General features: G+C 42.1%; 2 protein-coding genes across 3 annotated transcripts in view; one reads left to right on the plus strand and one right to left on the minus strand.

The window, feature by feature from the left end:
* sgsm1a (small G protein signaling modulator 1a) overlaps window positions 1–12,993 on the minus strand; it is a 33,295-nt gene extending 20,302 nt beyond the window's left edge. For both annotated transcript variants that reach the window (XM_086173857.1, XM_086173856.1), the window contains exons 1-3: window positions 12,949–12,993; window positions 12,743–12,786; window positions 5,323–5,398 (exon numbers count right to left, since the gene is read on the minus strand). In XM_086173857.1, coding sequence (XP_086029983.1) covers window positions 5,323–5,398; window positions 12,743–12,786; window positions 12,949–12,967 — 139 coding nt within the window. In that variant the 5' untranslated portion in view covers window positions 12,968–12,993. The remainder of the gene's footprint in view (window positions 1–5,322; window positions 5,399–12,742; window positions 12,787–12,948) is intronic.
* A 5,873-nt stretch (window positions 12,994–18,866) lies between these two features.
* slc6a4b (solute carrier family 6 member 4b) lies at window positions 18,867–24,333 on the plus strand. Its single transcript, XM_086173858.1, has 13 exons — window positions 18,867–19,159; window positions 19,686–19,820; window positions 19,964–20,183; window positions 20,307–20,445; window positions 20,523–20,657; window positions 21,579–21,682; window positions 21,844–21,971; window positions 22,071–22,183; window positions 22,256–22,387; window positions 22,479–22,578; window positions 22,842–22,942; window positions 23,728–23,895; window positions 23,983–24,333. The coding sequence occupies exons 1-13, from the start codon at window positions 18,991–18,993 to the stop codon at window positions 24,061–24,063; spliced, it is 1,725 nt and encodes a 574-aa protein (XP_086029984.1). The 5' UTR covers window positions 18,867–18,990; the 3' UTR covers window positions 24,064–24,333.
* Window positions 24,334–27,885: the final 3,552 nt, after the last annotated feature.

Here is a 27,885-nt window from a genome sequence, read left to right on the forward strand (position 1 = left end):
CGGTCCATTAATGTTACATGGCTTTCACGAGTGGTTTTGTTTTTTTCCTTAAAAGAAGACGGCCGGCAAACAATTACATTAAAAAAAAAGATCTGTGACATTGATTTACAATCACCGCTCAAGGCTTAACCTCATCCCGGCAAAGAATTAGCCTGCGCGGTTTTATTAGTATAAGTAATATGCTTAATAACACGGCTATTATCGAAACATTATGTGCAATTTTCCCACGCCGGCTTCCGCTGTCACGCCCGACAATGTGTCCAATGTCTCAAAGATCGTGAATTTATTTAACAAACCCTGACTTGGTTCTTTGAACATCCATCAGAGATAAGGAGAGACCAATGAATTAATAATTAAACAAAATCATGTTTACGTTTAAAGTTGTGCATGGTTCTATCTGCGGTCGGGGTCGGCCGACCCGCGTTTCCGACAAGGCGCGTAAACGGCTCCAGTGAATGGAGGTGCGCGTGGCGGATCTATAGACCCGCCGCCGATGATGCGATGACACACTTGACCGATCATCCGGCGTTGCGGAAAAACAGACGACCACCCTTTTCTCGCAGGGCTACGTGGCGTTTCTCGGAGCCGTGTTGACATTTGAGTTCTCTTTCAGGGCTGATCCTGTGGCTCTGTTCACATGGGGTCACAAGGAAGGCTGAGGTTGCCATGGCAACCCCTGTTGATGGAGGGATTGAGCTCTGGGAGCACAACCAGAGGGAGGGGCGGTAACCAAACTCATCAGCATCACAATCTCTCGCTCCGTCATGCTCGTTCCTTCGACACGGCGTCTCACCCTCTCAGCGAAAACCGTCGGCTTTTAGATTCGACATTTGTTTCGCTTTCCCCCCTTCCTTTTCCTCTCCGGCGGGATTTTCGCTCATCATTTCCTGGCAGTCAAAAATTTTGATTTTCCCTTCCTTTTCCTCTCCTCGCAGGATTACGCTCCCCGTTTCCTCACGCTCAAAGTGCTAAAGGTCAGAAAAAAATGTAGCATTGAAAGTTTTCCAGACACATTTTGTCCACGGTGTCTTAATTTCCGCCGATTATCCTCATTGAGGTTTCTGCAACTATCAGCACTATCTAAAAGTCCCCTACACTGATGTGCCCAGCCATGATATAACATAATAATCGTATGTGTTTACGACACAATGTTCTGGCTTGCAGAAGATTTCCAAATGAAACCAAATCTACTTTAAACTGGATCTGCCTCTTGAAAGCAAAATAAGAAACACACACGACAGTAGATGAACGGCTGTGAGAGCAGCCCTGCTTGTTGACCTCTTCCCAAACAGCACTCCACTCAAACAAGCTCATAACATTCAGCGGGAGGACCAAGACTGAAAGTGAGGCCAGAGGAAGCCTGGCTTCTTGTTTTGCTGAGGGTACGGCGTTTTCTTTCTGTAAAAACATGAGTGGAGGCAGGATTGGACCGGAGACCTCCTTTCTGCGCGGCACTAACCACTGCGCTCTAGACTGCAAAATGTGCAAAAACGTGCAAAATACGAGAGAAAAATGGGCTACGATTCAAAGCTAGTGTCTCCTGCTGGGTGGAGCCCTTTTTTTGGTGCTGTTGAAGGGCGCAAGTGTAGCTGAAAATTCGGCGGAGACCGTGTTAGAGAGGGCCGTTGCTTTTTTTTGTGAGTTAAACACGACCGTTTGTCGAGGCTCATGGTAGAACGAGCTCCGTTTGAGCAAAAGGGGCTGCCGCCACAACGTCGTGCGGAGACAGAGCCTTATTGAGGAAGGATTTAACCCGGTCGACGGAGAGAAACACCTCCATCATCTGGTCCTGATGGAGGTGCTATACGAGAAGCAACGGTACCAATTTTTCATTTTATTTAGAAAAAATAAAATACTTTCACTTTGCTGTCTAAAGAGACACTAACAGTGATATCGTTGTCGTATTCTCTATCGAAGTAGAGTGATGTTGTTTTCTACTGAAGAGGATACTGTCCAAAAGAAACATTTTCTGTTTCTATCTGACGAAATTCGAGTTACCTTTTGTGAGCCACAATTTGAAACTACAAGTGTTTGGTTTAAATGAGTATTTCATGTTTCTGTCATAGTTTTTTCTTTCTAAGAAGTACAAATTGAGTGTACTGCAAAACTAGAAGTGAATAGCCCTCTAAAGTTAAAAAAACTCTTGCTGTGGGGTGAAATATTGAAGTTGGTCATTCAAGTTTTTGTGAAAGATGCAAAATACTGAAATGTACTTTATTTTTGTTTAATTTACTTTTACTAAATTGGGACTTAATAAACAATTGATATATTGTTTTACAAAGTGAGCTACATCTCAGGTGTGTCATTAATTTACCTAAGATTTTTTTTTGTTGTACACATTACACCCTAGTTTGCCATCAGGATCATAGTAAACCCTGGGGTCCTACTCATGCTACTTGTTAATTTGTTGCAGGGTATTTAAGGGGTGAATTGAGTTGGGGTAAAGGCTAGGACCCCTTTTGGCTTTCTTGGGCATCCAGAGTGAGATAAATTCACACCCCCACAGCCGGGCATTTTGCGTACATGAATATAATGAAGTCCAACAGTGAGGGCTTTGCAATTGCATCTGCATGGTTTGCACTGGAATTCATATGCTTATGAAAAAATAAGTTCATATGCAGCAGGAATGTGCAGTCAGGGGAGGCAGGAGAGGCAGTGCCTCACTTGCCAATCTTGGAAAGAAAAAAATGTAAAATGAAAAAAGAGAGTTAAATTGTTATATTTATCAGTTTGAAGGCTTTTTTTTCATTTAACTTCACCAGTTTTAGAAAACTTTCGCAGGATTTTCACATTTATTGTTCAAATACTGAGAAGAGACGTGCGGTGAGGCTGGGGACTGTTGAGCCTCAACGCAGATTGGGCAATGACGCCTGACTGCTGGCATGCTCTGCACTAAGACCGTATCGCCGTCTCTCTGTTAAAATGTTTAAACACTTTTGCTATATGAGCTACATTTACAATGTACAGTGTTTTTTCGTCAACAACTGTATGTGTGTTACTAGTTTCTTGCGCTGAGGGATCATAAAACGGCTGCAAAGAGCCACTAAGTGAGGCACGTAGTTCTCCTGCCTCATGGTAGGTGTCCCTCACCAGCCATGAACCTCACCGCACGTCACTAGTATATATTCATACAAAGACAGGGCACATGAAAATGTAGCGGGACTCACCAATGGGCAAATTAAAGTACTAAATTCAAAGGAATATTTATTTGCAAAAAAAGCAAAGATATGCCTCATGGTAGGGGAAGAAAGCTGATATGAGATTTTAAGCATGACCCGTTAACTGCTGCCAGTCAAATGGTGAATAAGCTCCTCTGTACGGTTCATACATTTGTAAATCTGATTGTGATGAAGTCAGTGCCTCACCAGCCGTGCACCTCACTGCACGTCACCGATACACTCGTCACATTGGCCTGATCAAAACCAGTGATCAACGAAATATAAGGTCTCACACAGAGAAAGGTGACTGATTGAAATGTTAAAATCAAAATGGAATTAAAATAATCTTTCCAAAGGATTTCAGTCAGGGAGCTCCGAGGAAAGGCTTCAGATGTAGTTACATCATGATTGTGAGCTAGCACCTCTTTGTGTGACCACCGATCCATATTTGAATCAACTGATACATACAGAGGTCATAAGCTATGAATAAGCCGTTAATCACACTGTAATCACGGGCTTTAATAATTTTGCGCTATCTCGGTTAAACCCCCGGCTTTCCGCGCCCTTTCCTGACTGACTGCCTCTCCGCTTCGGACCGCCTTCAACGGATCTTTAGAGTAGCCATCACGCCGGATGCTAATTGCTCCCCTGGCGAGCTGGTCGGAGCTCCTCTCCCATCCTCCACCCTCATCTGTGAACGGTCTGCGGCTAAAAGAGCACATGTAGTAACGAGAGCCACTACGAAGACCACGGGGGGAAGTCAGGAGGAGGAGGAGAAGGGAGCTGGCTGACAACAAAATGGACAATGGGGTGTGTTTTTTTTTTTTTCCCTAAGCAATAGCAGAAATCTACTCTTCAGACTGGCCAGCAGCCGTGGAAACCACACGACCAAAGGATTGAAAATGATGTGATAGATAATTTGCAGCCTGGAGGCAAAAAGGAACAAGAGACATACGGTCATTACAGTGTAGTTAAACACAAAAAGCCTACACGAGGCCCCCGAACCCGAAAATACAATCCTTTTTGTGACTACATCTGTCTTGTGTAATGAATGATTGCATTACAATGCATTATAGAGTCTCGAACTATTTTTTTTTTCTGCAGGAGAAAGCAACATACCTCATATTGACAATGAAATATTCGAGGAAAAAAAAGCTGAATGCACTTAATTCTTAAATAACTCAACATACACATCCATGATTGCAACATGTGTTATGTTCTTTGCACCATGGGGTTTGATTGTACCTTTACACCTAAAGTACTAATAAATATATTGATATTGTGCTCCTTCTATCGCAGTGCCGTACAAACGAGAAGGGTCAGCAATGGGATGCAAATGAAAAAAGACACACATTATGTCCCTGCGCCGATGCATGATAGTAACCTGATCTGGTCTCCTGGGTCTCTGGGCTTTCTCATTTGGCAGGTTCCCAGGGGGCGTGGCTCCATCTACTGCAGCTAAAGCTATTGTTGCATCATGTCAGCTACTGTTAGCACTCTGTTACCATTAGCACGAGATCCTTTATGCCTGTTCCTCCCAGCTGATCCCGTCTCTATCACACTCTTACTTTCTATCCCTCTGTCCTTCTCTCGATCTCCTTCTCCGTCTTTCTACCCCGGCCGGTCGAGACAGAAGGCCGCCCGCATCGAGGTGGGATCGGTACATGTTTTAACAGCGCTAAAAAGCGGCGTTAGGATTTTGCGTTAGGAAATCCGACCGACTGACATTCCATTAATTTATTCCGCTAATCCTCTAACTACCAGTCCGGATCGAATCGGGAACCTTCTTGGCAAGAGGAGGGGGGAGGGGAGTCACAAAAACACCACTCAAGCGGGTCTTTGGCACTGCTGTAAAGGATCAACGGAGCAAGCCCTGCCTAATGTCCAGATGCAGACTGCCCCACAATGCCGGTGCATGAAAAGAAAAGGCCCTCTTGTCAAGGGTATTTTGCAAGACCTCTGGGACACGCGGACGACTGGGACTCCGCGCTGTTATTCCCTACGCTCATTCAATTTCCCTCTATTTAAACCCAATCCATTCGAATCGACCAACTGCTGGACCAACTGCTAATTAGACATCGATGGGAGAAGCGGATAGGCAGACGTGTTCCGGTGTTATACCAACGATCACGAGCGTGATTCATCTGCGTGTTTGGTTACTCACCACAAAAGGACACAATATGACTGCTGTCCTCATGAACAAATTTCCTGGTAACTGCTTCCTCCATAATCTGCTTCACCTGTCAACGACAAGAAAGATGCTGGATGAGTCATTCATTAATATGCCACAGCTGGCGCGCACAGTTGTGAGGGGCTCGTTGCCGACAACTTGATTAAGAGCATTTCAGACAATAAACACAGGAGACTGTAAAAACCGGTGTGTATCGACTCGAGGGCAGAGCTGAATGAAGGGCGGGGTCGCCCAAAGATAGGGACGTGCGGTTGAAAAGTTAAAGGGAATAAAAAGCCAAGAGCGAGAAGAGGACACGTTGAGTCGGCGGATGAGTCACTGGTTCTCACCCAGAGGACTCTTCTGCTCGAAGATGGACGTTTTACCCCCCGGGAGTCGGGGGAGTATAAAGGAAGAGGAGGGGGTTTATTGATGGGGAACCATCTTCTCAGGATTGTCATTATAAGGCAGAAGTCATTGATTGTGTTGAGTCAGAGGTCGAACGAGAACGTAAAACAAACGTGACTCCATTTTCAAGTTTCTTCTTTGGTTTTTGTAAAGTTAAGAGCACGCGTTGAAATGTGTTTTCCCGGCAGGAATTTGACCCCAACCTGCCTCGCCGGCTGCATGCGAGCGAATTCACGAGGTAAAATTGTGCTGATATGTTGCGTGAGAACTTTTTCAGAAAGTGGCAGAACAAAAAAAAATCTGTTTTCCCTGGCAGCACATATGATGGAATATTCATGTATTCATTATCGATATAGCTTTGGGGGTCTATGTCATTGTCATTGGACGAGAGACGATGTTCACCCTGGACTGGTCGGCATTCAATTGCATTCAATTCCCTTATAGAGACATACAACCATTCACTCTCTCATTCACACGTCATTTAGAGATTTAAAACAATTCACTCTCTCATTAACAGATCACATAAACATAAAACCAGTCGCTATTTCATTCACAACTCATGTAGTGACTTACAACTCCTCACTCTGTCATTCACATTTCATGTCATGACATACAACCATTCACTCGATCATTCACGTTTCATTTTGTGACACCCAACATTCACTCACTCATTCACAACTCATATTGTGACATATGACAATTCACTCACACATTACATTTCATGTCATAACACACAACCACCCACTCACTCATTCATATTTCATACCGTGACATACAACCGCTCACTCACTCATTCATACCTCATATCGTGACATACAACCATACACTCACTCATACACATTTCATATCGTGACATACAACCATTCACTCTATCATTCACACCTCATATCGTGACATATGACAATTCACTCAAGCGTTCACACTTCATGTCATGACATACAACCACCCACTCATTTACACCTCATATCGTGACATACAACCATTCACTCACTCATACACATTTCATATCGTGACATACAACCATTCACTCTATTATTCACGCCTCATATCATGACATACAACCATGGACCCCTCATATTGTGACATATAACCATTCACTCACTCATACACATTTCATATAGAGGCATACAACCATTCACTCGAGTGATTGAGGCTTACTAATGAAATGTCCCATTTACGCAGCACACCCTTGAACAATATGATTTCATGGTTTGCGCGTCACATCAGTATCAAGCAAGAGTCGGACGGGGCCCTCTGAACTCAGTATAAAATCACACGCTTGATAGTGAATCCTCTGGGTGGCCATGGCGACGTCCACCTTTGTGGGCGCAGCTCTACTATCTACATGGAAAATATGAACCTCTGCAAACAGCCTGCCGGAAAACTGTAATTTCCTGTTAAAACCAGTCACAACAAGTGCAATGCAAAAATAGAAATAAAAGATATGCACTCTCACTGACACACACACGCACGCGCAAGTGTCCATTTGGTTTGCCGAAGTTCCTTCAGCCTTGTATGAACTCTTGTTCCAATCCGCATTAATTCATCGAGACGCGAACAGCGAGTGCATCTCAGTGGTCACGATGCGGCTGACTGAGGAAAAAAAATATTCACAGCTTGATCATAAAATGCTCAGGTACACACAGTCCTGGAGGATGAGATATTCAAAAATATTTTAATGTTATTGACCAAAGAGGGTTTCCAACATGCAGTTAAGTGGTTGTACTTAGGCAGGTTTTAACACTTGTCACTGTGTGTGGTTATTACTAACATTAACATTTTCAATCACAGTAATAACTTCACAGTGCTATTGATATTCAGACATTCAGGGTGTCTAAGTATAGATGAGGAACACAAATAAAGTGGAGAGCGGCGCTTTTGGCACTTAATCACGTTAATGTAAAAATCCTGTAAATCCTTTGGAGCTGAATGGATTAGCATGTGAGCCCAAATGTAATTACTGACATCCCATGGTGACAGAATAATCATTTCAGCCATTCTTCAAGTAAACATGCAACGCCTTCCCTCCTTCGATCTCTGCTGTAAGGAGCTTTACTTTTAAGTAGCACTCTTACACAACATGTTGCTAAATAATTATACAATTTGATAGATCATGCATTTATCATTCGAGCGCAGTCCGACCACTTAGTTTATACAAAACAAGTCTCATTATACCTGCAATTTTCTTTCCATTACATAGTACAGAAACTGTTGTTATAGATCGACTCCACATATATCTACGAATATAGCGGCATGAAATGTGTTTTTAATTAAAAAAAAAAAAAACAACAATGAGTGAACTAACATTTAAAGCAGCTATTTCTCCCTTTTAAGCTTTAGTGTTTCCCTCCGTGAACAGGCAGGAAATCCTACAGGATCCTCAAAACACTAAAATCAAGAAAAGTCGTGAGAACGAGAAAAAAAAAAGGATTGAAGAAGAAAACAAGAAAATCAATGCGAGTCGCAGTAGCTAATGGCGATTCTATCTTAAAGCTGGGAATTTTGGGGGAATAACAGACTCTGACGAGCTCTTTCTGCAGCGAGAGCAGAAAGGTGAACGAGTCTGTGGGAAAAGATTTCTGGATTGAAGGAAACACCGAGCGGTTTATTTTGATTTCGCCACGTGGCTGTCTGACATCGGCCGCTAGAATTCCAACTCTCTTGTTGGCAATCTGGGTCACAGCTTGTAAATTATTGATGCGATCATTCCGAATTTTTTTACTGCAAAATATCAAGTGCCGCCGGTCGACAATTAACAATTTCAAGCGTTTCAAGGGTCCCGGTGTCCTGCTGCTGAGCAGAAACTGCACAAAGTTGTTTAACTGTAGGACAAATACAACTGTACCGTGCAAAGGAGTGAGACATTTGCCGTTGGCCGAATTTGAAAGTAGAAATGACTCAACCCTTATGAAAGGACAGTCAAACACACACACGAAATAGAAAACAACACTCTTCTGTGCCTCTGGAAAGATTTATATGGATAAAAAAAAAAAACCTTAGCTAAATTAGAGTTGTCATTATGCAAATTTTGAGCCTGTCGGCACCTGTAGCGTTAGTTCGTTTAGCATCAACAGAAATGATTCATGCTGCCGAGGCAACAGAGCCAGACTGATGTGATGCTCACTCCCTGGCTCTCTCTCGGTCACTCTTTTTGCGAGTACCGTCTGCCAACTTGCTGACAGACTCCTCCTCTCAGCAGCTGTATTTTCTCATCTCTCTTATCTGGGCTAAAGATCTAATCTGGGAGGAATTTATCAGCAAAAGTGCCTCACCACAGACAACCTACAGGTTTCTATGGAGACGGCATGTGTCACGCGGTAGTCAACTTCCCCCTAAGAAGATGTGTCAATAGCATTTATTCATTTCTCTGACAAAAGCCCGTGTTATCACATCGAGCTGAAACATGTCTTCGCGCGCCACAGGGTAACCATTAGATTTCAATGAGGCGGTCCATTAAAAGTATACATTAGAATTAAAATGCCAACAAAAAAACTTTTTTTTTCAGGAATGATCAGATTAAAAGAAATAACACATTATTAAATGTGTCTGTTGGAGCAGTAACGCCTGATGGATTTTGTAGCGACCGCAGCCCGAGGGAATCGGCCGGTGATATAAAATCTTTATAATATTTCAATTAACTTCTGCCGTAGCCGAGCCCAGATATAAAATAAATGTCGGTGAAAAAAAGCCCCGCCCATTATATTTCCAAATCGCCATTCTTTTGGGGGTCAGTGGGGGGGGGGGGGGCCCACGAGAGTGGGGCATAAAAACAAGCTCCATTAACTGATTATATAGACGAGTATTAGAAACTGACAGAGTCAGTGTATCATGATCTCAATCATCTGCTAAGTCTTCTTAATGCACTACAATCTGCATTTTGTAACACGAGGTCCCATTAGGAGAATGGTGGGGCGCCGGCCGAGGGCGAGGCCCCGCAGGAGACTGATAGAGGCACTTTGGTTTTAATGAAACCGGTGTCGACGCATTTGATGGTCACTGACGAGTCGGGGGGAGGGGAAAATAATAAAAACACAAACGAACATGAGATTTGTACAGTAAACACTGAGCCACTGATCTTCACAGGATTTAAAGGGAGTTCTGTTAGATAGATGGACGGATGGACGGACAGACAGACAGACAGACAGACAGACAGACAGACAGACAGACAGACAGACAGACAGACAGATAGACAGATAGATAGATAGATAGATAGATGTTTGATTTGAACCAAACTCTTGAAACAATATTACAGTCTACATCGCAATCGACAAGTAACTATGACAACGATGATAAGTAATGGTTTCCCATAGTAAAATGCTTGTCCTGACTAAGCAGAAAACACACACAAAAAATGACGCAGTGAGGTAAAGGGTGCAGATCTCAATGGCTGGTGTGTATTTCAAAAACCCTCACTCCAACATGTGTGTATGTGTGTGTCGCTCTCTCCTTTGGCAAACACAGGTGTGTATTTGTGTTTGTGCGCACATGTGATTCACCAGAGGACAAAGGTGGGAGTGTAATTCAGAGGCGTAATCAGAGGTAGAGGCCTGAAAGGGAGAAAAGAGATTTCATTTCAAAGCCACAGCAAATTAGAGATGTCATTCAAACCAATTTTGTACAACATGTTAATTCTCCCGCCGCTCTTTGGATGATGGCCTGCATCCAGGTACATCTGAGGAAGCCCGTGCCGTAAAACCAGCTGGACAAGCAGAGCGTGTGAAAACACAGGGCACGGAGACACCATAAGGTATGATCCACATCGAGGATCATCACACAACTGATGGGAGAATTGCACGCACGTCACTCAACAGTATGTCTTCAAACGAATTTCTATTCATTTTTCCCGACTAATGTGGAGTTCAGTAACGTTCTATCTGGGGAAAAGTGAATTTTTTCTTCTCCACTGAGGGGTTTCCTAGGTCTCTCCACACACACAGGAGGTAGATCCGATCATTGCGTGGGTCTGGTCTTCACAGATAAGACCGCACACGCAAAATCGGACCGACGTCACATCCGACATGTGATTTCTATCTCTGTTTGTATCGGCGGAAAAAAAGTTGAGTAAGAGACGACGCGTGGCTTAAAGAAAGTTGTAGACTGCAAGAGTCGCTCTGGGAAAGTGACTCGACAACAATCACCAACATCATCCAGCGTTACTCTGCAGCCAAAGGAAGCACAAACAACATCGTTCCAGATTACTACGTAGTTACGCAACATCGATGAAGACCTTCGGCGCTGTTGGCGGGTTTTACAAGGCGTTTCCGTGCGAGACACTTCGCTGAACGCTCGTGACAAACACCCGCCTCGGCCGAATAGGCTTGATACAAATGAGCTCGGAGTCAAAAACAGCGGATTTACTAGCTTTCTGTCGAGGCTGGTATTTAGGCTTGATTAAAATGGACATCTCCTCTTGTCTTTCCCACCGCTGAAATTACTTTGCCAGACATTTACATTCACGCCATGTTGGCTGAGGCTGCTTTGGGTGCCAAACTGCGAAGACAGTGCCACTCAATCACGGTGGTTAAGGGTCATGCATTTTGCTCAAGGACACTTCAGAGCTGCCCGTCCACTGGGAAAAAAAATCAAAAAAAAACAAGCTGAGGCCAAGTTCTTATGCAGAGATGCTATTTGTGATAAATTCAACAAGAGACGGGATACATTTAGCTTGCAGGATATTCAGAAAAGGTTGAAACAAGTGGATGGTAAAAAAAACAAAAACAAAAAAATCATAGGGTTGCAAGTTTGATTCCCTGCTCGCCAGAGACCAAAGCTGAATTGTTATAGTAATAAATAATCCACCCATAACACTTTTAAAACGACCGGTTAATTGCATGTTTTTTGAGAGGAGACTAAAACACGACGGGTTGCCATGGTGATGCTCACCGCTTAGTTTGTGCTTGGCTTCAGATAAGAGACACCCCTTGATCTGGCTTATTACAAAAAAACAAAAAAAAAGAAAGAAAGCGGTAATTGCAGTAATCCCCGATTTTAAATTCTGAGAGATGCTGCTGAGCATTGTGATATCAAAGACTCATTAATTTGTTTATTTTAAATTGTGCCGCCAATATGGGGAATGAAGTGAAGCGGGTTCCACAATTCATCTGGTTGCTCACACAACTTGAGCTTTGCTGCATCACTGCTGTTCACTGCAGGCTCCCCCCCCCTTTATTTTATTATTTATAACAGTCGCTACAATGAGTGCTATCGCGGTCTAATAGAGAGACTGATCGAATCAGATATTATCATGTTTTTATCCTAAAAGTCAAACGCTATTCAAGTGAAGCAGAGTTGCAAGGTACCCCAATCCAGTTCCACGAAATTAAACTATCATTAGCATTATTACTTAAATTACACTTTCAGCTACGACGGCCTCTTGATCGACTTAGGATGCCATTTCTCATCGATTAAAACATTTTGTAACGCCCCCCATTCCACGGTTTCAGGACCCTCTCCTGTTACAGAGGGGTTGGATTCACTCAGGGATGTGATTATGTCCAAATCAGAACTTGTGCAGCTTCATCACTGCAAGCTGGGAGGATGCTTGTTACACAGCAGCATGTGAGACCTCTAAAGAGAAAATTTGTTTCCATTGTACTATCAATGGAAACACACACACACACACACACACTTTATGCCTTACTGAAACCACCAAATGGCTCGTCAGAAGGCTGATTGTTTCCGCAGCCATAAACACACTGTTCCTTTTCCTTCATGCTCCATCTGAGTTGTTACAGACTCCAATGAGGGCAAAACAAATAAAACGGGAAATTGCACCACAGCAACAACAACAACAAAAAAAAAAACATAAACAAAACCCAATTAACGCCGTAATTAATCCTGGGTGTGTTTACCATCATTCATTTCATCTCAGACGCGGATGGTTTTTTTTTTTTTTTAATTTCTTTTTTTTTTTTTTTTTGCAGGGCTCTCCCGAGAGTCTCCTGCCTCGCACAAACAAATGTGTTTGTTTTTCCGACTCAATAACTGCCGAGCTGAAAACACCCACCTCCTTCTTGACGGTGCGCAGCAGCCTCTGTCGGGTCTCGGCTTCTAAAAACACACCACACACACACACACAAGAAAAAAAAAACACATAGATTTTTTTTTCACACATGAATGTATGCATGACAAAAACTTGGCTTAAACAAGATTTATTTTTCAACATGTCTATATGGAATTTTGGAAAAAAAAAATCTTTTTTTTTTCTCCCACCTGCCATGATTGTTGCCATGGATCCTGTGGTCCGTCTGCAGGCAGCAGCACTCCTCCCATCAGCTGAGCGCTGCTACACCGAGATCTGCTCCACGACTCCACCTCCTTCCAGACACACGCCTCTTAAAGACCCACGCACCAGGCGGTGTGTGTGTATGTGTGTGTATGTTTGTGTGAGCGCGCACGGATCAGCCATGACATTTGGACCACTGAGAGGCTACAGCAGCACCTGACAGGAGCATGAAAAAGAGAAATAATGATGAGACAAAGTCAAGGTGTGAGTCTCACCTCATGATGGTTCTGGAGCCATTGCTGGCCTGCAGAGTCTGAGGATAAACAGCAGCTTCAATTGGGGGAAAAAAAATGCTGTCTGGTTCTGTTTGACAGGTGCTGGAGCACAAAGGGCAACACAGTTTGTTGGAAATTGGGCCACACAGCTGCCCGCCACCGGGAGAGAATGGGTTTCAGAACCAGGTCATGGTAGACGGTTGCATGTCAGCCACCTGAGGAAGCGGCGAGATGTTTTGGAGGGTTTAATGCAGGGAAAACTGTGTCCTGTCTTTGTTACAGACCACATCTTCATATGTTTATATGCATTTTATTTTTTTAATATTTTAAAATTTGAGCGCCATGGCGGAGCGGCGGTTAGCGGTGGTATAGCCTCACAGTTCAATTCCGATAAGGGGACCTTTCTGCGTGGAGTTTGCATGTTCTCCTGGTGTCTGCGTGGGCTTCCTCCGTGTTCTCTGGTTTCTTCCCACATTCCAAAAACATGCAACAGGTTAATTTGAAAAAAAAAATGGGAAAAATTGCCCCGAATGATTGAACGGTGGTCTGTATAAGTGGCTCTGCGACTGGGTGAACCCCACCTCTGGCCCGATGACAGCTGGGATATCCTGAATGCAGGATAAGTAGCAGACGATGGATGGATGGATGGATGGATGGATGGATGGATGGATGGACATTTTCAATTTCAATGCTTGGGAATTGTGTGATGAATGCAGTGACAAGTGTTCCCCCTGATCTTGGACCGGCTGAGCATCTGTGGTATTTACAGGACAAACCCATTCAATCCACGGAACATCTGTCTTGCAAACTGTAGGATTTAAAGGATGAGCAGCAAACGTCTTGGGAACAGATCCTGCGGTTCATTCAGTAGCTTTACTTAGCCCCGACTCTCCTCCCCAATAAAACTTTTAAAAGATAAGATAAGATAAGATAAGATAGACTTTATTGATCCCACGACAGGGAAATTCAATTGTCACAGCAGCATTACAGGGTAGAAAAGTGTGCCAATAGTAATAATAGAGAAGAATATCCAAATAAAGGATATAGATATAAACGAAGACTGGGTAGAATATAAATAAAACAAAATAAAAGTATGAAGAGAAACAAAAACAGAAGAAATGCCCTGTGCAGACAATAGTTATAGAAGTAACAGGTGTACAGTAAGAGATGTGTAATGAGTTACATGATCTGGAGAATGTGTAAATAAAAATAATATGAATATTGCATGGATAAGAATGGTAAGTACAGAGGGAAGTAGTGCAAAAATAGGGATGGAAGTGATGGAAATGCAAATAAATCTAAAAAATCTGTACATAGGTTGAGTTTGGATGTTTACAGTAAATGGAAAGGTTAGGAGTTGTTTTTTTTTCTATGCGATTCAGGAAATGTATCTACTTCTTAGTCAAAATTATCAACAACTTCTTAGATATGAACTTGACAGCAAAGCTCAGCAGCACCACCGTTAGATATAAAAAGGACTGACACATAAATGCTACATTAACGTCACAAACAAGTCATCCTGCATTATAAAAATACTGATATCGACTTTTTAACAGAAAAGAAGAATAGAATAGAGTTATTCTATATAAACAGGAGAGTTTTACTTTTAATTGATTGTTACATAATGTAGTTAAAGCAGTTTTGAGCTGGTAACCCAAACCCACCGTGCATATTTCAGAGGTAGATAGAAATATCTGTCTCAGAGCATAAAGTTATAACTGAATATCAGTGTTTTCAGGGAGGTGACTTCTTATATTGCCTTTTTTTAAACTATATGGGGGAAAAAAAGGGCAAGGAAAGTTTTGTCATTGCGTCATCTTGTGGTCAGAGTGTGAAAATGCGGTTTGGGAGTCATAAACATTTGGCAGCGTCTGTAGAGGAACAATGTTATCACACTCAGATTCATCTATTTTTTAAATAAATCATTCAAATAATGTACATTTTACCATCATTGCAATTGATCCTTATAAGAATGTGATTTTGTCTTCCTCCTTGGATTGCGCCCCTTTTCTGTCACCTTTAAATGTTTAATTTTCCCTCCTGCAGAGAACCTGCTGTTGAATATATTCAAGGCAAACACCCCTGGTAGGTAAATTTAGCTCACTAATTGGGTAAAACAGCAGGGCAGAAAAAGCGCAATGTAGTTTTAGACGCTGATAAAAATATCCCAGAGTAATTATTACAAAGCAATGTTTCCTTTAACTGAATGTGGTTTATGAAAAATATCCTGCACAAATATCCTGGCCATTCTGCAACTATACTAATACATCAATGGCTGCAAATATTCTAGAAATGTATAATTTATATCATCCAAAAGATGATACGAGATGTAGGTAAGAGACAACCTTTTTTTTTTATGTTTTTTTTTTCTTTTTTTTTTTGTCAAGGCTTGAATACTTATTTGTAAAGGACAAATCAGATAGGGTTGGAAATACTAGTCAGCTGATGAGCAGGAGGAGGCCGCAGGCATCGGCCCACTGGACTGTGAGTCCCTGGATGATGAGTGCAGCGCTGCCTGGGGGACCGAGCTGTGCAGCTGTCAGGTAGATCAGGTGGTGTAAAGATGGAGTGATAACATAGGATGACAGAGCGAGTGGAAGAGGACTGCAACCCCCCCCCAAAAAAAAAAATTTAAATTCTGATATCACCTGATGCACAAAGACACAATTCAGGTCCCTGTTTGAATCCCAAGTGACAAAGTCTGACATTTTACAACTTTACTGCGTGAAAACACACCAGTTGGTGTTCCTGTAAATGAAGGCATGTGTTAATGAACGGTGATACAACCAAAAAGGGGCCGCTCAAACTCAGGTGAAAAGATAAAATTAAAATCACAGAGGACATACAATGATTGGGTAACTAAGCTCAGGTAAAAAAAAAAATAAGAAAAAAATTACTAGGTGAAAACGGTTGATTGTAACACAGGACACCTGTATGGTGTTAAATGAATGAATAAATAGATAAAATCAATTATTCAAATCAATTAATAGACGAGACTCCGAATAAACAAACAAACAAAATCTACAAATAAATAAATACACAGATAAATAAATAGGTCTTTCCCAGTTAAGCATTGGTCTGATATACGTCCCAGCCCTACGAGTGGCTGTCAATAGGTAATATTATACGTTTTCTAAGGGCATCGAAAATACGGTGAAGTTTTTGATTTAGTTAACCGTTCCGATCTTCTGGCATGGAAGAGTGATGACTCATACCTTGAATGGGATTTAGATAATAAGAGGGTAAGAGTATGTCTAGTTAAATGTCAAACCAGTACTTCTAAATAGCCATGTGTCTTTTTGGACCCGCTTGCCATTGTTTACAACAACAGCGCTGCTTGCAGAACAGAGCTGAGTGAATTATCTACATTTCTGATGATTGATGACTGGGAAGCATACTTGTAATGTGAATGCGAGACAAATCGGCTGACTTTTATGTCGCAGCCGCGATGAACCGGGCCAAAAAATTCAAAATAAATACACAGTCACTTATAGCGATGGAAATAGGGGGAATCACCACGAAGAGACATAACAATGCCGTGTTGTATCCATGTGTGTCCGCCTGTCAGCGGAGTCTCTGTTCATGCACACGTCCGACTGTTATTAGAGTCGACGTGCTCCGACGGGCACCGGGGCATGTCATGGAGGCCCCTGTCAGTCCGATGTGCTTCTACCCGTGTGTGCCGATGCACGTTGACAGGGTTGTGTGCCGGAGAAGGCCAGTGCTATAAGGTCTGCTGTTCGGCCCTCGGGGGCCCCCACACCTCAGCTGAGCAGTCACGGCTTTACCCTGGGCTAATTGTTTACCCCCACCCTGCCATCCCAGTGCTGCGGGGAGGCAACAAGATGAACATCCATCCATCCATCCATCTATCCATCTATCTATCCATCTATCCATCTATCTATCTATCTATCCATCTATCCATCTATCCATCCATCCATCCATCCATCCATCCATCCATCCATCTATCTTTTTCTCAGGTTTTCAGTCTGGTGAAGTTCCAGACGTTTGGCTCCTGAGTCAAAGTTCCTCTATGTCACAGTCCAGGTTCCCGCCTCGTCTCTGTCAAATCCATTTCTCAGTGTAACTTCATTTGATGCACTCTCCCACTCATGTGGCCGCTGCCCACTGACTATCCAGTGAGCGTCCATTTCAACCTGCTCAGTGCTAAAAGTGGCCGATTTGATTACAAAGTCATTTTATTAGGTTTTCTTAATGAGCTGCTGTGATTATATACTGCCATCTTTGCAAAACTGTATTAACTGAGCTTCAGGAACCCAAGACGATTCAAGATACCATATTTTTAAACTTTCTTTCTTTCTTTTTTTTGTGAATCTAAATTGGCTACCTGCTTGAAAGTTTTCAAATTCAATTTCAAATTCAGAGTGATTTAACATTAAGGAATAGTTAAATTTATTTCACATTACATTTGGTTACATTTACAGGACTGTCTCAAAAAATTAGAATATTGTGATAAAGTTCTTTATCTTCTGTAATGCAATTAAAAAAAACAAAAATTACTTTGTCATAATATTCTAATATTTTGAGATAGGATTTTTGAGTTTTCTTAAGATGTAAGCCATAATCTATATATATATGTGTATGTACACACATACATATTTTGCCCTTTGCAGAGAACAATGCATGTTTAAAAGCATACACACACATCCACATACACAAATGCACGCGCACACACATGATATGTACATATGGCGTGTTTTATAGATGTGATTATGTGTGTATAGACACATATATTCATGCTGTATGTATGTATATTAATATCAATATTAAAATAATAAAAGTCTTGCAATATTTCAGTTGATTTGTGATGAATCCAGAATGTATGACATTTTTGTTTTTGTAATTGCATTACATAAGATAAAGAACTTTATCACAATATTCTAATTTTCTGAGACAGTCCTGTATATTGTTAGCTTTACATGCAGGCAACCTTTATGCTGATGTGGCCCTTGGTGGTGAAAATGAGTTTGACACCCCTGTCTTGGAGGAATTACCCCCGAACACGAATGAAATGATCAGAACTCCAAATGTAGTCAGGAGTTGCACCCAGTGCAAAACGAAAAACAACAAAAAAACATAAACAGCCTCTGCATGTGTAGGCGTGGACTTACCAGCATCACTGCCTCATCATTCAGACGTGGTCTCCTGGGAGAAGAAAGGGAGATTAAATAAATTATCGTTAAAATTTCAATGCCGGTTAGGCAGGTGCAAGGCTTCGGGGCCTTGAGTCGGACCGGGCTGAGGTTAACGGATAAGAACCCAATAAATACCAACCTGAAACTTGCAGTAAAAAGTAAAAAAAAACACATTTGGGATCCTTCATCCGTGGGGGGGGGGGGGGGGGGGGGACTCCATCAAGCTTCTTGACTGGTTACCATGGCGACGTGTCCTTCCCGTTGTGCAAACTGTGTTTCACATCAGTGTGCATCAGCTCTGTGGCCCCTGGTCAGCCGCGTTTGTGCGCGTGTGGACTTGTTTTTCAAACGTGCACGCACACGCACGCCGCCAGGCTCCCCATAAAAACCCCCCGGATCCCACCCAGGAAGTTTGAGGTCTCCCCCTGATGTTGCGCTCCTCTCCCGGCCCAGGTGTCCCCCCTCTCAGTTCCGGCCAACTCCTCCCACTCGGCCCTGTCATCGCAGCGGGAGAGAGTCGTCCTCCTCTCGGCGAAGCTTCTCCTCTTCATCACTGACTTTTCCCTCCAGCCCGGCGTCCAGACAGGAGGCAGCGGCCATGGCAACCGGCTCCCCGGACCCCGGCAACGCGCTGCCGGTCATCACCCAGACCGACTCTCGGGACAAGTGGAGCAAAAAGATGGACTTCCTCTTATCCGTCATTGGCTTCGCTGTGGACCTGGGAAACGTTTGGAGGTTTCCCTACATATGTTATCAAAATGGAGGCGGTAAGTTTTTCTTTTTTTCTTTTTTTTCTTTAATTAAAAAAACAAAACAAAAAACGTTTTTTTTTCAGGATTATTCCGTGGAGGACGCTATCCATGGTGCTGAAGTACAAGTTTGACACTTGAAACTAAAAAAAAAAAAAAAAATGAATAAAATAATTAAAAAAAAAAAAAAAAATCTTGCATTTCCATAAAACTTTCAACTCTCAAATATCCAGCTGGACGATTTTTCGGAACCTGACCGCCAGCCCGTCCAGGAGTTTTGTGCGTGTGTGAATATTCCTCTGATAATCAGCTGAAATCGATGAAACTGTCTGTTCAAACCGAGCGGTTTGTGGATCTGCCATCCACAATGCTTTTTATCAGATTAAATTTGAAAAAAAAAAAAAAAGTGAAATTAACCCTTTTTTAGTTTATAAATTGATCATCTTTGTTTGTGTAATAAAAAGCGGCCGAAGGCCAAAAGCGGCGGCTTAGAAAAAGGGCTTGGAGCACCTTCATGAAATCTCCCGGTTGGTTTTCCGTGCAGGAGCTTTCCTCATTCCTTATATCCTGATGGCCATCTTCGGCGGCGTGCCGCTCTTTTACATGGAGCTGGCGCTGGGACAGTTCCACAGGACCGGGGCCATATCCATATGGAAACACATTTGTCCTATTTTCAAAGGTAAAAAGCACCAGCCGCTTCCGGATGCAATTTTCAAAATCCAATTCCTAGAATATAAAAAAAACAGCTCATCTCCCACTCCTCTGATCCTTTTTTTTTTTTTTTTTCAATATCAACCAAGGGATTTTTCTCTCCTGTCTCAGGTATAGGATATGCCATTTGTATCATCGCCCTCTATGTGTCCTTCTACTACAACACCATCATTGCCTGGGCCCTCTTCTACTTCTACTCCTCTTTCTCCAGCATCTTGCCCTGGACAAACTGCGACAATGCGTGGAACACCCCTCACTGCACCAACTACTTTGTGACTGACAACGTCACGTGGACGAATTACTCCAGATCTCCGGCAGAGGAATTTTACACGTAAGTGCATGTAAGTGTGAGTTAGAGCTTTGGGAATGTCGTCGGCCGGGACGCCGCCGAGCTGTTTACCTGTGGTTTTTGTTTTTTGAGCGCCTGATGGATGCCGCGTTTTCGTCCCTACAGGAGGAACGTTCTGGAGATCCACAAATCGCCGGGGCTGAGAAATGTCGGGGGCGTCCGCTGGCAGCTGATGCTCTGCCTTTTTCTTATTTTCACCATAGTTTACTTCAGCTTGTGGAAAGGGGTGAAGACGTCAGGGAAGGTAATGTGTCGTCGCCCGCGTCGGTCCGACGTGTCTTTCGTAGCGTCGCCCGGCCTCATCGTCTTCTCTCCCGCCAGGTCGTCTGGGTGACGGCGACCCTGCCCTACATCGTGCTCTTCATCCTGCTGATCCGCGGCGCCACTTTGCCCGGAGCCTGGAGAGGAGTGGTGTTTTACCTGAAACCTCAGTGGGACAAACTGTTGGAGACCAGCGTGAGTCGTGTGTAAAAAAAAACATTTCAAAACGGAAGCTAGAAATGAGTCGAACTGAAGTGAAAATGATTTGATCGCAGCTTCTTGGTAAAAAAAAAAGGAATTTGAAGGCCAAAATAATCAAATCAATCAATATAGAAATGGCTTGAGTGTTTTATATATTTTTTTAATCCTGTGTAATTTTTTCTTTATGGCAGAAAAAAGGCATTTTTAAATTATTATCATTGTGGTTATTTTCATTGCGTTTGTTTGTAAATGTAATGCATTACGAGGCCTGTTCTGAAGAAGACTTTTCTTAATGAGCGCTTGACCTGCTGGATTGGTTAAATAAAAGAAAAAAAGCATTCGGATCTCGGTTTTCACGAGAGGCAGTAGACTTCTAGGCACGTCCGAATAATTTATCCGATGCGTTGCGGACGCGAGAATCGAATTTTTACCCGAACCGTCCCCGGGCCCTTTGTGTACGTTTGGCGAACGTGCGGGTGCTCTAGTTGGGGGCGAATATGGATGAGACAAAATGAGATGCATAAATAAGCTACAGAGCAGGATAATAAGATGCATAATTGGTTTAGATTTTCTGCCCATTAACAAAGGCCTCCCCCTCTGTCTTACTCACCGATATCCAACGCTGCCCTGGTCTTTTTCATGCCGAACGAGTGTTCCTCTTCAGATCTCCCCCGTTTACAGCTGTGTGGAAACTACGGCCACTTGCTATATGGACGACAGAAAATCCCCAAGTGACGAAAAACATTACAGAAAAGAGGATTTGATGGCTTGAAGGGGGGTGAAGGCTTTTGAATCACTAACAGGACCCCATTTCAGCCCAGAAAATTATTATAGACAAATACTGTATTTCGAGGTGTCAGATGGCCGTGACATCCTGAAGGTTGTACGGTGAGGTTGTATGTCTCTCCGGCCCAGGTGTGGGTGGATGCTGCTGCCCAGATATTCTTCTCCCTGGGCCCTGGTTTTGGGGTCCTCCTGGCGCTTTCCAGTTATAACCCTTTCACCAACAACTGCTATCGGTAAGAAAGACGAAAGTTTGACCTGTACGATTGATCCCTGTGATATTGAACGGTTTACATGGGATTTATTCAAAAAATAAACTCTACAGTGACAAATTTACACGCGGGGGAAATGTCAAATTTAGCCCATCGTGTGCAATTTTGCTTTTTCGCCTACACAGCGACGCCATCGTCACCAGTTTGGTGAATTGTCTGACCAGCTTTGTGTCAGGGTTTGTAATCTTCGCGGTGCTAGGCTACATGGCGGAAATGAGGAAAGTGAAGGTGGAGGATGTGGCCAGGGATAAAGGTCAGCAAACTCATTTCCTACATTTCCCACCTTGACAACAAAACCGCAGAACAGTAATCACAGTGTCCTGGGGGATGTTTGGTGTTTTCACTCTCTCAGGACCGAGTTTGCTCTTCATCACGTACCCAGAGGCCATTGCCAACATGATGGGCTCGACCTTTTTCGCCATCATATTTTTTGTGATGATGATCACCCTGGGACTGGACAGCACGGTACGAGTCGGTAGTATCAGCGTAGAATATTTCAAAAACATCAAGCAAAATGTCTCTTTACACGTGTTTCAGTTCGGCGGGCTGGAGGCGATCATCACCGCCGTGTTGGACGAATATCCGGACCATTTCTCTCACAGACGTGAACTTTTTGTCCTGTGTTTGGTGATCGTCTGCTTTTTGGGCTCCTTGAGCACACTCACAAATGTAAGATTTATCGTTTTTTTCTTTTTAAACACGATTAAAGAAAAAAAAAGTGCAAACTTAAACACAGAAATTGATGGCAGTTGATCGACAGGGCGGCGCCTATGTGGTGAAGCTGCTGGAGGAATTCGGGGTCGGGTGCTCCATCATCGCTGTGGGTTTCCTGGAAGCCATCGCTGTTTCCTGGTTCTACGGTAAATTAACAAAAATGCTACTGGATCTTTTTCTTTTTTTTTTTTGCAATTTTTTTCCAAGACACCGGGTTTGGAACAGCACTTTAAAAATTCAGCATTCAGTATTCAAAAATGCCTCGCTTTTGAGGACACTTTTGAATATATTCTTCGCAAAGTGGGAACAAGAAATGTATCAAACTGTTTTGCTGAATTCTCATTATTTGTTTTAGCACTAAAAAAAATACAGCGATTTTAATCGACTGACCTTCTTGTGACATTTTCAGGAATCAATAGATTTAGCAGCGACGTCCAAGCAATGCTGGGCAAAGCTCCAGGACTGTTCTGGAAAGTGTGCTGGGTCGCCATCAGTCCGGCGTTTCTTGCGGTAAGAAATCGCCGGACGTGAAAGTACGATATCCTAATGAACTGTGTTTTTTTTCTTCATTGTATCGGGAATTTCTTTGGACAATATAATAACCTTACAAAGTTGAAACATCTATTAGAGTTAACCTGATATCAGTCAATGCTCTCAGCCTATATGTTAACAAGTGTAAGATCTAACAAATGCCGCCCACCCAACACACACACACACACACACACACACACACACACACACACACACACACACACACACACACACACACACACACACACACACACACACACACACACACAAACACACACACACACACACACACACACACACACACAAACACTCACCGGCCGATTAAACCCTACTCTACATCAAAGATGTCTTGTATTCAAACATTACATACAGTCGTCTCTCTACCGGCGCCTTGACATTTTCACAATAGCAATAACATTTGGAGAATTAGAATAGAATAGAATAGAATAGAATAGAATAGAATAGAGTAGAATAGAATAGAATAGAATATTTCTTTAAGCATCCCAATGAGGGGAAATTTCAACCACTTACAACAGAAAGTGGACATTTCAAGAAAAGTTATCAAAAATAGAAAACTAAAAATAAACAATAACAGTGTTAACAATATATATATAAACAGGTAGGGCTTGTTTAACAAGTTGCACCTAAACAATATATTGACTGTATATAAACAGTATAAATATGTGTAAATGTGGCGACTAGCGGCGAACAACACCAATACTTGGTAGTAATGTAGTAATACAATACTTTCCGTCTGTACTCAGTATATTATAGTGAGCTCCCTTCTGAAGCCGCAGCCGGTCACGTTGTTCGACTACGAGTACCCGGACTGGAGCATCACGGTGGGATACATCATCGGCCTGTCGTCCTTTATGTGGATCCCCATCTACATGGTCTACAAGCTGGTGTGGACCCCGGGGTCTCTAAAACAGGTCAGCGACGGAAAATCTTAGCGATATGAAGGGAAAAACACATTTATCCCTCTCATCTGTTTCTCCTTTTTTCGACCCTTTCAACAGAGGTTGGCCGTGTGTCTGAGACCAGAGAGGACCATACCGGACATCCACACCGATAACCTCAACATGGCTGCCGTTCCGTAGGCAGAAACGTGCACACCTGTCCAGCGTCAGTCGCTCGAAAGGCAAAATGTTAATATTTGTTGACCGATGACTAGGATTTTCTCATGCAGGAGGTCGTGTGCTTTTTTTTTTTTTTGTTTAGTCAGCAATTCCTTGTTGTAATTCTACGAGGAACAAAATTTTCATCATTTGAATCATCCGCGCACGTTCCCAAATCCGCTCCCTGTGTATCGACCTGGATCTGATTATCTATTTCGGACTCCGATTGAACATCCGGCGACACTAACCGATGGGCGGGAAAAAAAAAATCAACTTTCTCGAGGCCCACAAAATGGACAAACATTTACATAAAAATTAGCACATTAAGCCCCGGATCCAAAAATCCCACAGAATCGACAGGAACAGACGATTCAAAGTAAGAATTACAGAAAAAAAAAAATCGAAATTCTTCAAAAAAGGGGGAGGAATTTAGGTTGTCACAGAATAAATCGGCATTTACGAAAAATTGACTTGGAAATTAAATCAAATCAATTAAATTAAATACTTTAAGGATTATGTATTTGACGGCCAGTGGCCTACCGACTCAATAAGCCAAGGACTATTATTATTTAGTATGAGATTGTTTTTAGGGCATTGGACCTTCTTCTTTTCTTTGGTTCTATATTTTCAGTACTTTGTGACAGTGGATTAAAATCAACTCCCTGCAGCAACTGTGGAAGCAGTTTCTTTTCACTACAAACTTAAAAAAAATAAAATAAAATAAATAACGGAAGTGCTATCGTACATGTGACTACGATGGAGTTCTGTTACAGCAGCACGCACAAACATCGTGTGCGTCCAGTCGAGGCGTGAGAGAGCTTCTCTTCTGTTTTTAAAACTAATATTCATGCCTAGATTGTATCACACAGCTTTACATTTCCCTCTTTACTTTGACAAATTTATGATTTATGTCATTTCTATCTGTAATACAGTGTCGTATATGGGTTTATACCAGCTGCTAGAATTGTTTCTCCAACAATGTGTTAGTGATAAAGAAGAATGAGGCACTCAGAAAAACAAAAAAGATCTTAGGGAATTAGGATTTCACATTTCTCAATGATCCACCATTACTGTTGGAAGACTTTGGATGGAATGGATAATTTCGCCGAACTCCAGAATGACTGTTTTGCCTTAATTTGCCTGGATATTACACTGCATGTACAAAAGGCGTTACATTTGTGTTGATATTGTGCCTCTCCAGACAATGTGTTGACTCTCCGTTTGAAAGACTGTTAAACACTTTTGCAGATATACGGTGTAATCGTGGTGTGTACTGAGTTATCTGAAAGTGCTTTCTATTCGGCTTCAATTCTGAAATTGCATTCAATACGATGATTGCTTTGTGAATGGATTCCTGTTCTGTATTATGTACATGCAGAAATTAATTATGGTTTTTGCCGTTTGTTCCAGCAATACACTAAAAACACAACTTGGTAATTGATTAAACATATGCTCTCTTTCAAGTAAAACTCCACTTTTCCCATCACAAGAGACAATAAACGCGTAGAACGCCTGTAAGACTGGTTCTTGTAAATTTCCTCGTTGTGACCGACGTGTCCTTGTAACGGCTGCTCACCCCAATTAGGTATTTTAATTAACAGGCTTATTTGCAACAGCCACAATGCATCATCACAGGAGGGAATAGTCTGAAATACATCAATCACACACATGTGCACGCACACGCGCACACACACGCGCACACACATTGGCATGGATAGGATTTGCTCAAAAATCACGCCAGGTCTATCATGCACATTAGCTATATGTATGCCCCTGTCCTCAACCTTCACCTTTACACACCTTAAACACACCTCTTTTATAAACACACACACATTAGCAAGCCTCCTCAGATTCACTCTATGGGTTAGAATCTGGCCTTATCACGTCAAAAGGCAACAGGTAAGAATGTTTGCAAGAGTAAAACGTGGTTTGGAACAGGATATTTTCCATGGCGCCGCAGGCTGACGGATGCGGTGATCAAAGATCTTTTTGTGCCAGTGACTGCCATTGAAGCAGACGACGGGAAAGCAAAGGAGACACATAAAAGAGATGGCGTTAAATAGATGGTTTCCCCACCACCCGACAGCTTGGGAGCATATTAGGGAAAAGATTTACTATATGCTGTTAATGAATGAATGAATGAGCTTCAGTGCATTTGGATGTCTAGGAAGTACAGTAGCTTTAATCCAAGCTGGATTAAAAATGAATATCTAGCGTCAGACGCTGGAGTTCGTGCATTTGGGCATTTGCAAATGTTCCGCGAAGTTAACCCTCAGGTCGATGTGAATGAATTTAATTTCACATATGCATGTAGTTGTCACTCTGCTTTAGAGAGACTTATTTCACAGTAGAATAAGGTAAAGCAATCACAAAAGATCATGCCATGACATTAAGAACATAAGCCATTGCTTAGAAGTTGTTTTTAAGCTTTTGACAAGGGAAGTGGGAGGTAATCACTTATTTTGATGTTAATCATTTTCAACATCACAGAACAGCAAAGTCCAAATAAGCATTTAAATACACCTTATAACATTAAGGTCTCCGTCTCAGATCATGTTGTTTAGGTGTTCTTGGGAAATTCGGTGTTGAAGTTTTAATGTGCAATTATGCTCTTTATAATTATGGATTCCTTGTCATTTTTTTTGCTAGAGTCAAAAAAAAATGTTACACACCTGCCAGGATATTTATTTTCATTATCAAGTTTTACTTTCTGTACTTACTTTACTATTTACGTGTAGGCACTTTACCTTTAAGTCTAATTATTAATATTGATACCATCTATCCAGTTATGGAGAAACATGATGAGAATATTTGTATGTGTTGTGTCTGTAATGGGTCTCTTGTATATGTGCGCACATACGCATGCATACATATACGTGTTATTATACAACCACATATTTACGAGATGTATATATACACAAATGCACACATGTACAATATACATCACGCGTGCTCATGTGTGCATTTGTGTTTTTTTTTTTTTAAACGTGCCTTGTTCTCTGTAGAGGCAACTTGTATAAATACACACACTCATATGTATTTAACACACGTCATATGTTCATATTGCGTGTATATGTTTGTGTTATTTTTAATAACATGCCTTGTTCTCTGCTGTGGCAACTTGTATACACACACACACATATATAACACACATAAGTACATATCATGTGTGTGTGTGTATGTGTGTGAATGTGGGTTTTATTTTTCAAAACATGCCTTGTTCTCAACAGAGGCAGCATGTGTATGTGTGTATATACGCATACACACACACCGCACAATTACATGTGTGTGTATACACACATGATCACATATATAACACACATTATATGTACATATCCTGTGTGTGCGTGGGTTTGTGTATGTACATACACATGCGTGCATATGTGTGCACGAAAGTGTATATAATACACATATGCCACATATATGTATGTCACATGTACAATGTACATCTTCTGTATTGCATACTTATGTTTGCATGTGTTATTTTTAAAAACATGTCTTGTTCTCTGCAGAGACAACTTGTATACACACACGCTCATACATAACACATATGTCATATGTACACATCGTGTGTGTGTGTGTGTGTGATATTTTTAAAAACACGCCTTGTTCTCTGCAGAGGCAGCATGTGTATGTGTGTACATATGCATACATACATACATACATACTGCATGAATATATCTGTCTATACACACATAATCACGTCTATAAAACACGCAAAACACGTCAATGATGGTCCACTGGACAGCAGCCAGATCAGCATTCTTCCCCACACTTGTGATTGGTGTTTTTCAAGGCTCAGGA

Source organism: Fistularia commersonii, chromosome 26 (assembly GCF_037954325.1).
Source record: "Fistularia commersonii isolate RoL2024-O1a breed Wild chromosome 26, RoL_Fcom_v1.0, whole genome shotgun sequence".
Lineage (NCBI taxonomy): Eukaryota > Metazoa > Chordata > Actinopteri > Syngnathiformes > Fistulariidae > Fistularia > Fistularia commersonii.

Bases quoted from the DNA above. Each gene is read 5' to 3' on its own strand.
- slc6a4b (XM_086173858.1), top strand. From the start codon at position 18,991: ATGGCAACCGGCTCCCCGGACCCCGGCAACGCGCTGCCGGTCATCACC. The intron at 19,160-19,685 runs GTAAGTTTTTCT...TTTTCCGTGCAG, and splicing joins ATGTTATCAAAATGGAGGCG to GAGCTTTCCTCATTCCTTAT. The intron at 20,184-20,306 runs GTAAGTGCATGT...TCGTCCCTACAG, and splicing joins CCGGCAGAGGAATTTTACAC to GAGGAACGTTCTGGAGATCC.